We start from the raw sequence: 14,908 nt of genomic DNA on the forward strand, positions 1-14,908 counted from the left end.
AGAAGAAGGAAAAGGGAAAGGAGAAGAGCGCGCTGTTCAAAAGAATAATCATTCGAAAATTGTTCGGAAATTATCGCTTTCTTTCTTTGACCTACACACACACAGGCGCAACCGCAAAGAAACACGACGACGGACAACCGCGTTGCAGCTTTAAACCATATACTTACGGGGTCCTTCGATCCGCCGCAACGCTCTTCGAAACCGCCTTTGCGGCACGACTCGCTTTAAACATACATCTCGCCTGTGTCTCTCTCTCTCTCTCTCTCTCTGTGTGTGCATGGGTGTGTGCGTGTGTGTGAGGGCGAGTGCGCACACCCATACGCAAACTTGTACGACATGCCTTTATAACGTGTAGCTTTGCTTGCTTACCTGCCGGTCGCGTTATACGTACGCATATGTATAATATATACGAATGCCTGAGAAAATTCACGAACATCGGCGTCGCGTCCTAACGACAACGCAAAGTGCACGACACGTGCAAGGGTACACCTAAGCAAAAAAAAAAAAAAAGAGAGAAAAAAGAAAAGAAATCCATCTCGTGATAAAAGTTAGAAAATAATATGCGAAAAAGGTAAAAGAAGCAATGAACTCGGAGTTAGTTAGTTAGATAGACAGATGGATAGATAGGCGTGTTTGTGCAAAAGGTGCGGTAATAATTCGCGCGGCAGCCACAAAGTTTCGTGGGAAAATCAACGGGCCTCTTTTTTACACCCCCACTCATCGTTCCAGATTCGCAGCTCTTGGTCGCATCGCCGTCGAGTTGGGTGGTCGTCATCGGTCAATTCGGACCAGCGAAGAAGGATAAAACAGACTATAAATAATCAATTTCTCTCGGTCGGACGTTTTTTTTTTTTTTTTTTTTCCTCTCTCTCGACTTCTCGAGTAAATATTTTGCCGAGCGTGGCAAAAACGGAGAATGGAGAGAAAAGAAAGTAATTTTGGTTTTTCTCGCAGGTATAAATGTGAATATTTAAATAAAAAGTATATATATATAGAGTATGTATATATATATGTGTGTATAATGCGCATCTACTTCTTATATCGATAGTGAACTTTGTCGTATTTCAAATTTCACAACGCGATGGAAATAATGACGCGGGGTGTCGTCGCAAGAGAAAATAATGTGTACTTTGTACGTATATACGTGCGGACGTTCGGAGAGGAAGTAAGGAGAGAAGGAAAGAAACGGGAAAACGGTAATTCCCGTTAATTGCTGTTTCATCGATGACCGTTGAAAGACTCACACATTTTACCCGCATGTTCGCTTGTCGCATCTTCTACTAATAATACGATGTTTCAACAATTTCCTTCTTACTTACTTCTCCGTTTTCCTTGTCTTTGATTCGACTTTGTCACGTGTGTCAACCGCCGCCACATGATATTGAATATCTTACAATATTGTACGATATCCACGAACGCGTTAATATCACGACTAGACAAACGTACGATTAAAAGATCAAAATCTGGCAAACATTTGGAAGCTTTCAGGCGAAAATGTTTATAACATTATTTACAGAGGAATTTTCCTCGCGAAGTTGCGAGAAAAGAAATCCGGAAAATATTTCACAACGTTGTTAATAAAATGTATAAAACAAATTGTTGTAATTTTTTTTTTTGTCTCCTCGTTAAATCGGATCTCAAACAAGACTGCGAACATGAGATACGTATACGAGAAACGGTAAGAGAATCGTTTGATTTCCGTAAATTAGTTAATCAAAATGTATATTGCCGTCGACTGACGTCACACGTGAAATTTTCCGGACAATTATAAGATTCACGTGCATTTTCCTTGATTGGTAGACAGACGGATAGAAACGTCGACGACGAAACGAGAGTCTCGGAAAAAGTTTTCTTCTTCCCTTCCTCCACTCTGTGTTATGGGAACTAAAAGATAGTCTGTGGCCAAAGTATATTTATAGAACTTTATTTAAATCCGGAAACAAGGGCATTGACATTCTTATTTGGGTAACGCGACGCCGGAATTTAAACCCCGATTACGGGGGTTAAACTTTCAACTTCACACCGTCGGCTATTACCCTACAAGGCAGTTTCTCTCTCCTCTCCAGACACAGCGGACATTTCGATTATCCTCGACTTTGTATTACACAATATGCGGTTTTCGATACTTCCGCGTCACCAGCGGTATAAAAATTTCATGACTAACAATAAACGCGATGCACGGTATGATTCAACCCCTCGTTACACGCACACGTCGCATAATTGAGTTTGCGGAAAAGAAGCGAACGGTTCTCGTTATATTTCAGTATCAATGGCGAAAAACGATATCGAGCTACGAGTAAAAACGAGCGCAACTTCCTCGTTATCTCTCTCTCTCTTTCTTAAACTCCTCAGAATTGCATATATATCCGTATGCGATACACGCCCCGACCTCTTTCTGCCCTGCGGTACAATTTCTAATTGACGATGAGACGGTGTACAAATTAAATTGTCTCCAATTGCCGCCTCTGTCATGCTCCGAGTGACACGAGGTGAACAACGACGGTATATAACTCGATAGAGCCGAATTAAGACGCCGTTTAAACCGCGGCTGCTGCTTGCCGGTTCATTCATAATTTCATACGTACGTCACACACGCGCGCGCGTACGCACACACACGTTATACGCACGGTTTTATCACCGCGGAAGAGATTTAATTACAATCGTTGTCGTCGTCCGCCCTTCGTTGCGGTGGAAAAGAGAAAGACGAAAATATTTGCATCTGTGAAATAGAATATTACGCCGGTGGACTTGTGTTATTTCGTGACGATAGAACGTATGGAAGAAAAAAATCATCGATAAGATAGATTATTACGATAATCGATAACAGCTGCTGCGAATTGTTAAAAGTCACCGGATTGAAGTTACAGTAAAGTTAATGTAACGAAATATCGAAACTAAAGTTAATGCTTTGAAAATTTCCAACGACTTTAATTTGAAGGAGATTGATTTTCAAAATTTTCAATCCACTTTGCTTTTTAAATGCATATTACTCAATCTCAGACGATTCCCACAGTTGCGAAATAGTGATTTTTCATAAAAATCACCGTCGTAATTGAGTGTGCAGACCAGGTATATTATCACCCTAATCTATCCATATATATATACATATAAAGCCTCCCCTAATTTATGCGATTACGTGAAAAGCAATCGTGTAACCTACTTTTACTATATACGGGGTTCGCGTGCAAGTTGGATAATAATTCGTCAAGTATATACAACAGCACACATACAAAGAGTTGACCAACACCGAGCTCGTGAGTCTCTGTACGATTTGATCGTGATTTTGAGATTTTGTAACGCGGTTGCACGAGAAAGGAAGATTAATCGTAAGACTGTACTACAGGAGCAATGCGTATAAGACATGTATATGCGTGTATATATCGGCCGTTACCAAAATCCAACTTACGCGAGGTGTGCGCTGACCATTTGGAATTAAACACACGCAAACACACACACATACGGTACACGGACTCTGGCGATATTTAATTATCTCGACGTTTAATCGCATGCATTAGGCAGTCATGTAACAGCATGGGAGAGCCTAACTAAGTAAGTATATAATGCATAATCTATATATGTCTACATTGTACGTGCACATGCAACGCGTATTCACAATCAGCCTGCAGTGATTTCTTTCCGAAATATACATGTACACGTATTGTATGAGTAGAAGACGAAGGATGAAAAAACAAACATCATACAAGTTCATCTCGCGGTTCATTCAGAAAAAGATCCGCCCGGTGTTTTCCATCCTGCACTATAGACGTACATTACCTATACACATATGCGCGTAGTTTGTTTTTTCGATTTTCCTTCGGACGATAAGTCATACGGAAGATCCGTATTTGTAGCAAAAGCGCGGTGTATCGGCGAGATTAAAGGAAAAAAAGATGGGGAGTGGGGGGAGGGGGGGAAGAACGAGAATTAAAACCCGAAATTGAACGAGGCGTATACATGCAGAGTTACATGTACCGCATCTCGTCTGCATCGCCGCGGTTTCGGTTCCTTCTTCGCTTCTATAGATACGCCTATTTTTGTTCGCAGTCGCTGCACCGCGGCGGTGGTGAATATGCAGACACGGTTTTTCCGTCCTCGTTCGTCGTCTGGAACGGCAACGACAACGGCAAGTAACGAGAACGGAGCCGCGCGCGACGAGAGAGGATAAAATCTCTCTCTCTCTCTCTCTCTCTCTCTCTCTCTCTGCGCGTGTGTCACGCACACGCACGCGTCTCGTATTTGGAACAAAATTTTCTCTCACATCGTACGACACGTTTCTTATACATCTGTACATAAGTATGGGTATACACACAGGGACGTGTGGCACATGCACACAAGAGACACGTATGGATACAGGTTATAAACTGGGTCTCGTTGAACTTGTAATTATAAATAGTATATATATGCAGACTGAATGCGAATATTTACAGTGTCGCTAGGCGTGTGTGTTTGTGGAGATATATAGCGCCCAGTGTCTACGATATTTTTGGCAACGTTAACGTGTCTCTCAAAGAGGATGACGATGAAGAATAAGACGAAGACGAAGTCGAAGAGGTATAACGACGACAAAATTTCAAGGGAAGAAAACCCTTTTTCTACTTGCGCACACGAGCAAATATAAGCCGAAAGGTATATATCATATACACGCGCGCACACATATGTGCATGCAAGTATTAATACACACGTTTTTACGTACATAATATTTAACGTCGTGAACGTGTGTAAGCAAACTATTTTACACGGCACTAGGCTCCCGTGGTTCTCATATATTCACACATGTACACGCGCAAACCTAGTAAATGTATACCAAAGTGTGTGTATATATACATACATATATATATATATATTTATATATGTGGGTATGCACGTATTTATATTTGTGTATGGAAACGCAGGTAGTGCATACGTACAACAGAGTGAGAGAGAGAGAGAGAGAGAGAGAAACGTGCTGGCGCAGTCTTCCAGGCTTTTTAAACCTGTGACCCTAAGCTACGCAGACCTTTAAATCCCATTTTTTTCTACTCTTTTCCTTTTCCTTTTCCTTTTCCTCGTACACCATTGAAACCTCACTACACCCCGTTCAATTTTCGACGCTTCGGCCTCACGCAGCTTCTTGCCGAGCGCCGTGCAGCCTTTCCGAGGTCGTCGCATAATTTACGCGACCGGTGATGTGCAGGTATGCGAACAAGTAGCGTCATACTTGGTACCGAAGTCCTTTTAAATTTCGATCTGATTCGACACTTAGAAACACGTGGTAAATTCTACTTCGTTGGGATGAAATAAAAAAAAAAAAAAAGAAAATTAATTGTCAAGCTTTGTCTTCTTGCAACGAAACTGCAGCTCGAACAGAAACTTTGGAGTAGGGGAGTAGAATTACATCACGCACACGGAATGAGACGCGGTGGACGTTTCCCGCAGCAATGTAATTTTCCAAGAAAAATAAGACATTATATTACACACACACACACACACACACATGTGTTGCTACATATATTTCTCTGTAAAACGAATTATACATATATATTATATATATATATATATATATTACCGAGCCGTGCAGAGATAGGTGATTAGATTCCTAAGACTATACAGGTATGCACGTGTATACGCATTTTACGTACACGTATGCGTGTAAACGCCCACAGATAACCGCGAAGAAGAAGAATATAGCTCAAGGCCGAATCGCCTGACTCAGAACGATTTCGAACGAGCTGTTCGACCCGCTGACAATGAGATGACGCCGACTACGACAAATTTTTACCGTATACTAAGCTGAAAATAATCAACAACGACTCGATTCAATTGGCAAAAGTTAATCGATTCGTCGATTGTTTCGGATTTTTTTTTGAAACGCGTCATTTGAGACCAAAACTTCGTAAATATCGGTACGCAGTCTTAATAGCGGAAAAGTTTTTTTTGATTATTTATAGTTTCGTTAAAAATATTTTACAATATCAGGTGAAAATATTCATTCGTCTTTCGCATGTTATATCAGACAGGTGTACTTGGCAAGTGAGAAAATGATCATAATTGATACCCTTATTACAAAAAGTGCCACTGCATCGCGTCGTTCGTGGGTGTGAGAGAACAAAAACCGATTGTGAGGAAAAACGATCGATTGTACTCGATTAATCAGGGAAAATCGATCGATTTAATCGAAAATCTATCATTTTCGGTTACTCCTACCGTGTACCATATACGAGTACACCTTACCGTATACAAATTTTCAAAATTTCAATACCAAAGGCGATGAAAAAACACAGTTATCATCGCGTTAAAGTTGAGACGATTTAATCACTTTTACGTAAAACTTTATTATTACATTGAATTTTTATCGTAAACAATGTTTAAATGTTTCAATTACAGACGTCACAGTAAACCTGTGAAAAATGTATGTACAATCTTTTCGTACACGTTGAATTACACATATCAGTATTGCTGCAGGCGGTTCGCGTGAATCCGTTACAAGTTAAACATTGATTTTAGTCTGTATACAACGATTGAGCGTAGTAAACCGTAGTACGCGTATTAAAGGCGGTCGGCGTGCATGATACGGTGTATGTTGTATATACATACCTAGATAAAACATACGGCATAACGGTGATTCGCGCCATACTCGCGCCCACGTGGTCCTCGCGTTAAGAAAAGCTTACGATTAAAGAGTGTCTAGGAAGGGAAACGAGTTTTTTTTTTTTTTTATTATTATTATTATTATTTTTTTATTCGTGTAACGTGCCGCATTGTACACACCCATCCCTGTGACATATACAGGCTAGCCACAAATTTTTGAGGAAAACAAAAATTCCACGACACTTCCAAGTTCTGGTAAGTTGCTAAAACCTGAATCGTTCGGCTTATTGACATTATATTCGATTGAAATTCAATTCGAATTGAAGAAAAGTACAACGTAGAAAAAACAAAGTCAATTTAAGCCAATTTGTTTCCTCGACGTAAAAAAGTAAACTTGTTACCTCAAAAAATCATCGCCAATTCCTACCATAATGGCAAAACTGATATCTTTAGTTTCTTTCATGACCAAAATAAACGTTCCCTGACAATTCCCGGTGTTTCATAACCTGCACTTTTGTACTCCCTGTCATTTCCAAGTTTTTCAAGTTTTCGACGTGTGTTGCCACCCTGTATATATATATACAACATTGTCCCATATTTGGCTTTTTTAAAACCCGGGCAAGAACACCGTCTTGACAATAATTCTTCTCCTCGCGACTCGATTTACACCCGTGTTACAGGTATGTACAACCTCTTTTTTTTCTTTTCTTTTTTTTTTTACATTATACGTGTGTACACAGAGGCACGTTTCTACGATATCTGCTTCTTTGCTCGCACCACGTGTCCAAGTGTTCATTACAACTTGCCTAATACGTACGTAAATACGTGTCGGTAAATGAGTCCGCACGCCCGTTGCGGTGAAAACCGAAGAATGAAAAGAAAGAGGAAGAGGAGTAGTTGGTGCAGGGTTGGTTTTCACTACCTCCGTGTTTTACTAATCCCGTATCATTTCTAACCCCGCTACGCGTCGAACCACGTCCGAGGGAGAAACAGAAGGAATGAAGGAAAAAGAAGAAGAAAAAAACACAACGCGCACGTTGTACGTGTAATAAAGTACACGTGAAGGACGAATCATCATAGGCGAAACGGTGCATGAACTCTATAAATAAATAAACAGATAAATAAATATATTCTAGGAATGTGCCGCTGTGCGAACGGCACACCTTGAAATAATATTATACACAGGTTCTTCTCTGGGGAAATTCTCGCACGATTTACGTCATTTTTATAATCAAACTTGTCGCGCGGCGTGCCTTTGCGATATTACGCTTGTTTGTTCGCTGTACGCGGATGAAGTTACGATGCATGTTCAGGGAAAAATCGTTGTTTCGAATCTTTCGGTATGTCTGAAATCTAGTAAAACATGATAAAGAAAACGTATTGTTGTGCATATTTTGCAAAGCCGACCTTTTAAAAGTCCTCCTAAAATTGCGCAATAATGATTTTTACCCCCAAGTTTCGTTACGTTAACGTTAACACCCTAACTTCAGCCTAATTTTTCCTCTGTATACAGAGCGATGATCCGGGCGATAACTTGAGACGAATTTCTACAAAATAATCGACATTTCGGTCTGGCAGCATCTCGTATCTCGATGCATTGCGTACTTATTATCGAACAGTGGCGAAGGGAAAAAAAATAAAATGAAAAGAAAAATGCGCTTTTGTCACATTCGAAGACAGAAGAGAGTGGTTACGAAAATAAATTTTCCGTGAAAGATCGGACCGCTCCTCCTCTCGAATACAGAATACGTAGAGCAGCACCACCGGGTCACCTATACCTACACCTTTTCTCGCATGCTGCCTATATGCCCACATCCATCCAGCCTATGTGCTATACTCTCCAGATAGAATGATAGCTATTTCCGTTAAGACTAACAAAACCTGCGTTCAACTACCGCGTCTGCATTGCTACGGTGTAAAAGCCTTCGCCGCGCAGCGTGCGCGCTGCTAAAGATAAAATGTCGTTCTATCCTATCCCATCCTATAATCTGTGAAGACCGCGGCGCGTTATCGTTTCAAGTTTCTGGCGGCCTGTTAAATTGGCATAGTCGAGGGTTTACAGTCCTGAAAAATCGGCATCGGTCAAGGTGATAAAAATGTTGTTCAAATAAAATTCCCCGATGTTTTCCCACAGCTTTGGACAAATTTTATGACCAAAAACTCCACAAGTTCTGCACCTTGATCGCATAAGTTTGTATCTAAAAAAACACCCTGGTATTGCTTCTTTTCGCACAAATAATTAGAAATCCAACAATATAACATTTCCGAAAGTTAGCTTAACCGAGGTTTGAAAACGATTTGTAAAAAAAAAAAAAAAACCTACATTTTTCCCTACGGTCAGTCATAATTCTTTGTTGTTTGGTTTCACTGATCCGCCGCCACCCCGTCGATCTGTTTACCGTCGCGTCGCCGCGTATTATCACTGTCAATGCGAGAAATCTTGACAAAACAACGCGTATCAATTACAGATAGGCGATACGAGTACATGCACATAGGTATACGTAACGAGACGGTTTATGTACACGGATCTCACACCACGGCGCAATGTTTGACGAGTTTGCTAGATATTTCGCCCGTCGCAAAGCTTAATAAGCGATGAATCCGTTCGTTTTTTAAACCCCCTTATCGTACGCGTTGTTTGCGGTACGTGTATCGAAAAGATAACGCGGCGCTTGTTTGCGCGGTCAATTATTTCGGGGCACAGGCACCCAATCGTAAGACGTCTTCCCACGTACGTACACCACGTCATCGCGCGATAATAATGGGGAAAATTTAATCAAGATACAAGGTGTCTCCTCGTTCGATCCCACGCGATGCTGTGTAAAGAAAATCGAGAGATGGATGTAAAAACGCAGGGATTCAAGTTTGCGGTGCTTCGAGTAAGAACCGGCTGTAACACCGCTAACAGTTAGAAGGCATGCGTGACAGGCGACGTCGTCTTGCTAATCACGACACGGAGTGCAGAACAGTGCAGAGGTTACAAGGTATATGAGTTCAGGGTGGCCACGAAATTCCCTAAATTTTCCAGCTTTTCTAGAATTTTTTTAAATAATATTCCCTCACAAATTCAGATCAATTGGTTACACGGCAAATTAGTAAAAATATACGCATTTTTCTTTACGAACTGTCACTCGGATCATACCGTCTCCATCCAACCGATACGCACAATCGTTTGTAACGTAATCTTTAAGAATATTCAAAGTTTGAAGAGAACCTTCCGGGCGGTGGTAAAAGAGAATTGTATTCGATCTAAATTTATCTAAAGCTTTGAAAAAAAAAAAAAAACAATGGAACGTATTTGTATAAAAAAAAATAAATACAGTAAAGGATTCCCTGACTTTTCGAAAAAAATTCCCGACAATTTGCCGACTATGCCAGAATATCCGAATCCCATGACGTTTCCAGCTTTTCCAGGATTCCCTGACCACGGTGGCCACCCTGGCTATAAGGTACAACAAGGAGAGAAAGGGTGAATGATTTCTAACCTGAAAGTCTGGCGAGGAATCGGTTCGTGCCGGCGGTGATTGACGGACGTCCCGATCCGACGGCGGCGGCGGCGGCGACGGCGGGCTCGACGAGGAGGTTTCCTCTCTTGATTGCCATCGACTTTTCCTCGGACAACATGCCCGAGAGAGAGACTTGGGCTGCTGTTGCTGCTGCTGCCGATGCACGCACAGTGTGGATATATACTCGCGTGGTGCGAGTATCGAGAGTTCTGCCGTTGCTGCTGCCCAGCCACACGACGTATGCTTCCGTGTGTAGGTTGTAGGTAGGTTCGTTGGTTGGTTGGTTCGTTGGTGGGATACGTCGTTGACTGAAGACTATAAAGACAGTTACCCTTATGGGATTTGGTGTGACATCCGAAATTCGTCGGGCGCTTGCGCCCTCTGCGGTGTTCCAGCGGCAGAGTTGGGAACTTATTGCCGAGCATCGGAGGGTTACCGATCACGACACGATGTCGGTTGCAATAACCTTCCGAGTAACACAGTCGACGTAACGGTAAGCCCAAGTCAATATTTAGCTTGTGCGTACTTACCGACTTATGACGTTAACGAATCGTCAGCGATTCAAGAAATTAATAATGAGAATCAATTTCTTCCAAAATTCGTAGCAATAACGTGATTCAATCGAAGTATAGGTACTCGGGAAATGTATGTATACACGGATGATAAATAATGATAGATCAGATGTCATAATGATGCAGAGACCAAAAAGTATACATGCATGTGCGGTCCATGTACGATATTAATATATGCGATCCATACGTGATGCATACTATAAATTTTGTAATTTTCCAGGAGACAAACTAGATTATCTACAATAATACGTTTATAATATGAAATTAGAACAATTGTTCGTTTCGAAATGGGATTCTTTTCGACACGCGCTCGATCTATTCCATAACATTAATATTCGTAATTGCCAAATTTCGTTAGTTGTTCATTCCACAATACTCTGCTTCTCGTCGTTTCCAGATTCATCCATCGTCAATGTGTATTGATGCTGCTTCCATGAACCATCGTTGATTCTTTATTAATATTGCTTCTATTTTGAGACAGGAAAATATCGTCTTCGACTGCTTCGCTCAAGTAAAGCCATCAACGATATTCAAGTGTCGCGCGTTACGGCGGTCGAAATAAGTACGTTACATTTTGTCAAAAGTCTTTTGTCCAATATGGCGCCAGGAATCGCCCACACGAATCCTTGCCCCACTCTAGTAATTTCGAGATGGTAAGTTTGACGAAGAGCCCGCTAGCGAGTCTACGACTGACACTTGACCAGCGTGGAACGAACTTGATGTGTAAAATTCGACTATTGTAATTCGTAAATTAATTATGTAAAATTATGGTTAGTTATATCTAGCGTGTGCGAGTGAACATCTCGAAAGAGTATTTGTCAGAGCAGATCCGGCTACCCCAAGGCATTTTGTAAACTCATCGACGAGAAGGAAAGACGAACGATAACGATATCATTTGAAGGACGAAATAAAAGGAACTATTCGTTAATTGTCGGCAGAAACGTAAGTCGATTGTTTATACTCTTTTATTCAGCAAAATGTGATCCTTGGTATTTTTTGTAAAGGAAACACTTTTTGATAAATTCGTACGAAAATTTCGCCAAAATTCCCGTCAAAATTGTGTCACGTTAATACGTAAAATCGCGCAAGGTTCGCGTAAAGAGTACTGAAATTGTATTATAAATTGTGGAAATTTATAATACCGTCAATCATGGATTTTGTGCGAAATTGTTCATTTTGATGTACTTGATTATTGTAAAACAGATCGAGATATTAATAGTTTAACCGTATCTGTCCGTGAACGGTTGAAATATTTGGTCAAGTTGCGGAAAGTCAAGTGTAGATTCGTTCAGAATTTGGAACAAATAACGTTGTAAATATCGTTTTCTGTCACGAAGTGTAAAAAAAAAAAAGTTTTTGTATTGTACCTGAGCGGGTTGAGCCCTCAATCGTACTCGAATCGGCATCTCCAGTCAAGGTACCAAGCTTGACATCGACTTTTGTGAAATAGAAGGCCCAAGAAGTACGGTGGCGGGCAGAGGGGGGCAGCGAGGGAGAAATATTGTAGACAATTTTTATAGCAATTAAATGAAATTTATTTTATACTGTATTTAGGGCCTTAGGGGATAAGTTTTGTCGTAAAATAATTTGATACGAATTTGTCCCTGTTAAATTACTTTTTCACCCATAGGTAGTTTGTTTATTTGCTATAATTAATGGGATGACAGACAGAGAGGCTTGCGCGAAAAATGAAATAAAATATGATTACAAATGCCATTAAATATTATAAAAATGTTATACTCACCGTGCACAAATAGTAACATAGCTTTTTATTATTGGTTTACATGAAAATAGTTGATTGTAATGATTTATTCTGTACTACTATCGTATACAAATGGTTAAAAACTGAAAGCAATCAATAATTATGTAGCTAAATATTTAAGTAACAACGAAGAAAGGTCAATAATAAAATCAGATAGTGGAGAAAAATATCTTTCACGACGGGTCAAAGTGGAAACCGGGTTCTTTTTATATGATGCCGTATGAAAGATCGGGAAAAGTACACATATATTTTTTTTTTTACTCAATCAAATACGAAACTGTGATTGTCGGTTTCTTTTTGGATCGGGAGATAACCAACGTAGCTTCTCAAAATTCGTGTGTATTTTAACTCACATCTAAACAGTACAAGAAAAATTTTTTATTATCAATTGTCGCAAACGGCGAAGTTATTAACGGACCATTGAAGCGCGCCGTTGGAATCTCGAATTGGCAGAAAAGATGGCGTGCGTAATTCTTGTCTGAAATGTAAAAACTAAAATTACTTTTAATCGACATATATTTTTATCATCGATGAATTAAAAAACCCAGAAAAAACTGTCAAATCATTTTCGTTCAGCATTTTCTTTGTTAAAATCGTTACTTTGTACGTTCGAGCTCGACAATTAATATGATATCACGGTTTGTTGGGTTGTTTTGGTACGTCTGTAATAAAATGACGTGGGAATTAAAAATAATTTTAGTTCCTACATTTCATTGTCAGACAAGAAATATGCACTCTATCTTTCCTGCCGATCCAGGCTCAAGCAGCGAGGCTCTTCGATGGTCAGCCGTTGACCAAAGATATATTCTTCAGTTAACGGGTCAGGTAATGATGCTGCCATTCTGCGACAGTTGAATGATAATAATTTTTGCTCATACCTTTCAAATGTGTGTTAAAATACACTCGAAGTTTTAAGAACCATTGTTCTTTCTCTCCCTATCAAAAAAAAAAAATCGCCGACAATCACCTTTCTAGGCCTCTAAATCAGGACACTGCGTTAAATACTGTCTCATATACGGAACATCCCATTACATCTTCATCAAAATTAGCGCAACCGTGATGTGTTACAGTTAATCTGAATTTTTTTCCATACGAACACTTTTCGAAAAACAATATTGCTTTTCTACCCAACGTAGATACTTCAACTGCGACTAGCTGAAACAGCATTTCGATTCTATGCCTACGAAAAGTCAGGATCGAGAAAGCAAAAGAAAAGTTGTTGGTATAATTACGAATATTAATGTTAAGGAATAGATGGAGCGCGTGTCGAAAAGAATCCCATTTCGAAACGAACAATTGTTCTAATTTCATATTATAAACGTATTATTGTAGATAATCTAGTTTGTCTCCTGGAAAATTACAAAATTTATAGTATGCATCACGTATGGATCGCATATATTAATATCGTACATGGACCGCACATGCATGTATACTTTTTAGTCTCTGCATCATTATGACATCTGATCTATCATTATTTATCATCCATCTTATACATACTTTTCCCGGGTGCTTATACTTCGATTAAATCACGTTATTGCTACGAATTTTGGAAGAAATTGATTCTTATTATTAATTTCTTGAATCGCTGACGATTCGGTAACGTTATAAGGCGGTAAGTACAAGCTAAATATTGAGTTGGGCTTACCGTTACGACGACTGTGTTACTCGGAAGGTTATTGCAACCAACGTCATGTCGTGATCGGTAACCCTCCGATGCTCAGCAATAAGTTCACAACTCTGCCGCTGGAATACCGCAGAGGGCGCAAGCGCGCGACAAATTTCGATTGTCACACCAAATCCCATAAGGGTAACCATGATACTAGTTTCGTGAGGGTAACTGTGGGGCCATTCATTAATTACGTAAGGACGATTTAGGCAATTTTTGACCCCCCCCCCCCCCCCCCCCTCCCTACACCCATGTAAGGGCACATAAGATTTCTCGAACTCTCCCTCCCCGTCTTACGTAAGATTGTATCTAGTTTTTCTGAACAATTAAAATAATATCAATAAACGGGAAGAATGTACTATAATATTTATTTACAAGATTGAAAATGGATAAAAATGAACATATATAAGAATTTAAAATTTTAATAAGCAATAAAAAATTTTAAAATAAGGTGTAAATCCAATTGTATATTATAGAATGAAAAAAGGCCATTCGGCATCGAAATGGTAGTAGATTTCTAATGATAAATTTCGACATATAAAATATTGCGTAATAATAAGTTTCACCCCCCACCTCCCCAAGTATAAGGGCATGCAGAGATTTTTTAACCCCCCCCCCTCGGGACCCTTACATAATTAATGAATGACCCCTGTCTTTATAGTATTCAGTAAACGCGCGAGATTTCACGCACTTTAGATTTAAAAGTCTTCGGACACCCTCTCTCGTCCTTTTATCCTCACTTTCTTCTTCTTCTCGTCTTGTGCACCGAGCGGGGAAGACAAACTTAGCGTCGTCGGCGACGGAACGACGACGGTGATTGAATAAATATGTGTAT

General features: G+C 40.0%; 1 protein-coding gene across 5 annotated transcripts in view; it reads right to left on the minus strand.

The window, feature by feature from the left end:
* The window catches only part of LOC124217578 (pro-epidermal growth factor), a 44,972-nt gene that overhangs the window by 28,866 nt on the left and 1,198 nt on the right, over positions 1–14,908 (minus strand). For 2 of the 5 annotated variants that reach the window (XM_069133074.1, XM_069133073.1), the window contains exon 2: positions 10,053–10,388. In XM_069133074.1, the coding sequence (XP_068989175.1) occupies positions 10,053–10,388 (336 nt within the window). Of the gene's footprint in view, positions 1–10,052; positions 10,389–14,764; positions 14,900–14,908 lie in introns of those variants that run through there. The other 3 variants (XM_046623453.2, XM_046623421.2, XM_046623481.2) reach the window with 3 other exon arrangements.

Source organism: Neodiprion pinetum, chromosome 1 (assembly GCF_021155775.2).
Source record: "Neodiprion pinetum isolate iyNeoPine1 chromosome 1, iyNeoPine1.2, whole genome shotgun sequence".
NCBI classification, from domain to species: domain Eukaryota; kingdom Metazoa; phylum Arthropoda; class Insecta; order Hymenoptera; family Diprionidae; genus Neodiprion; species Neodiprion pinetum.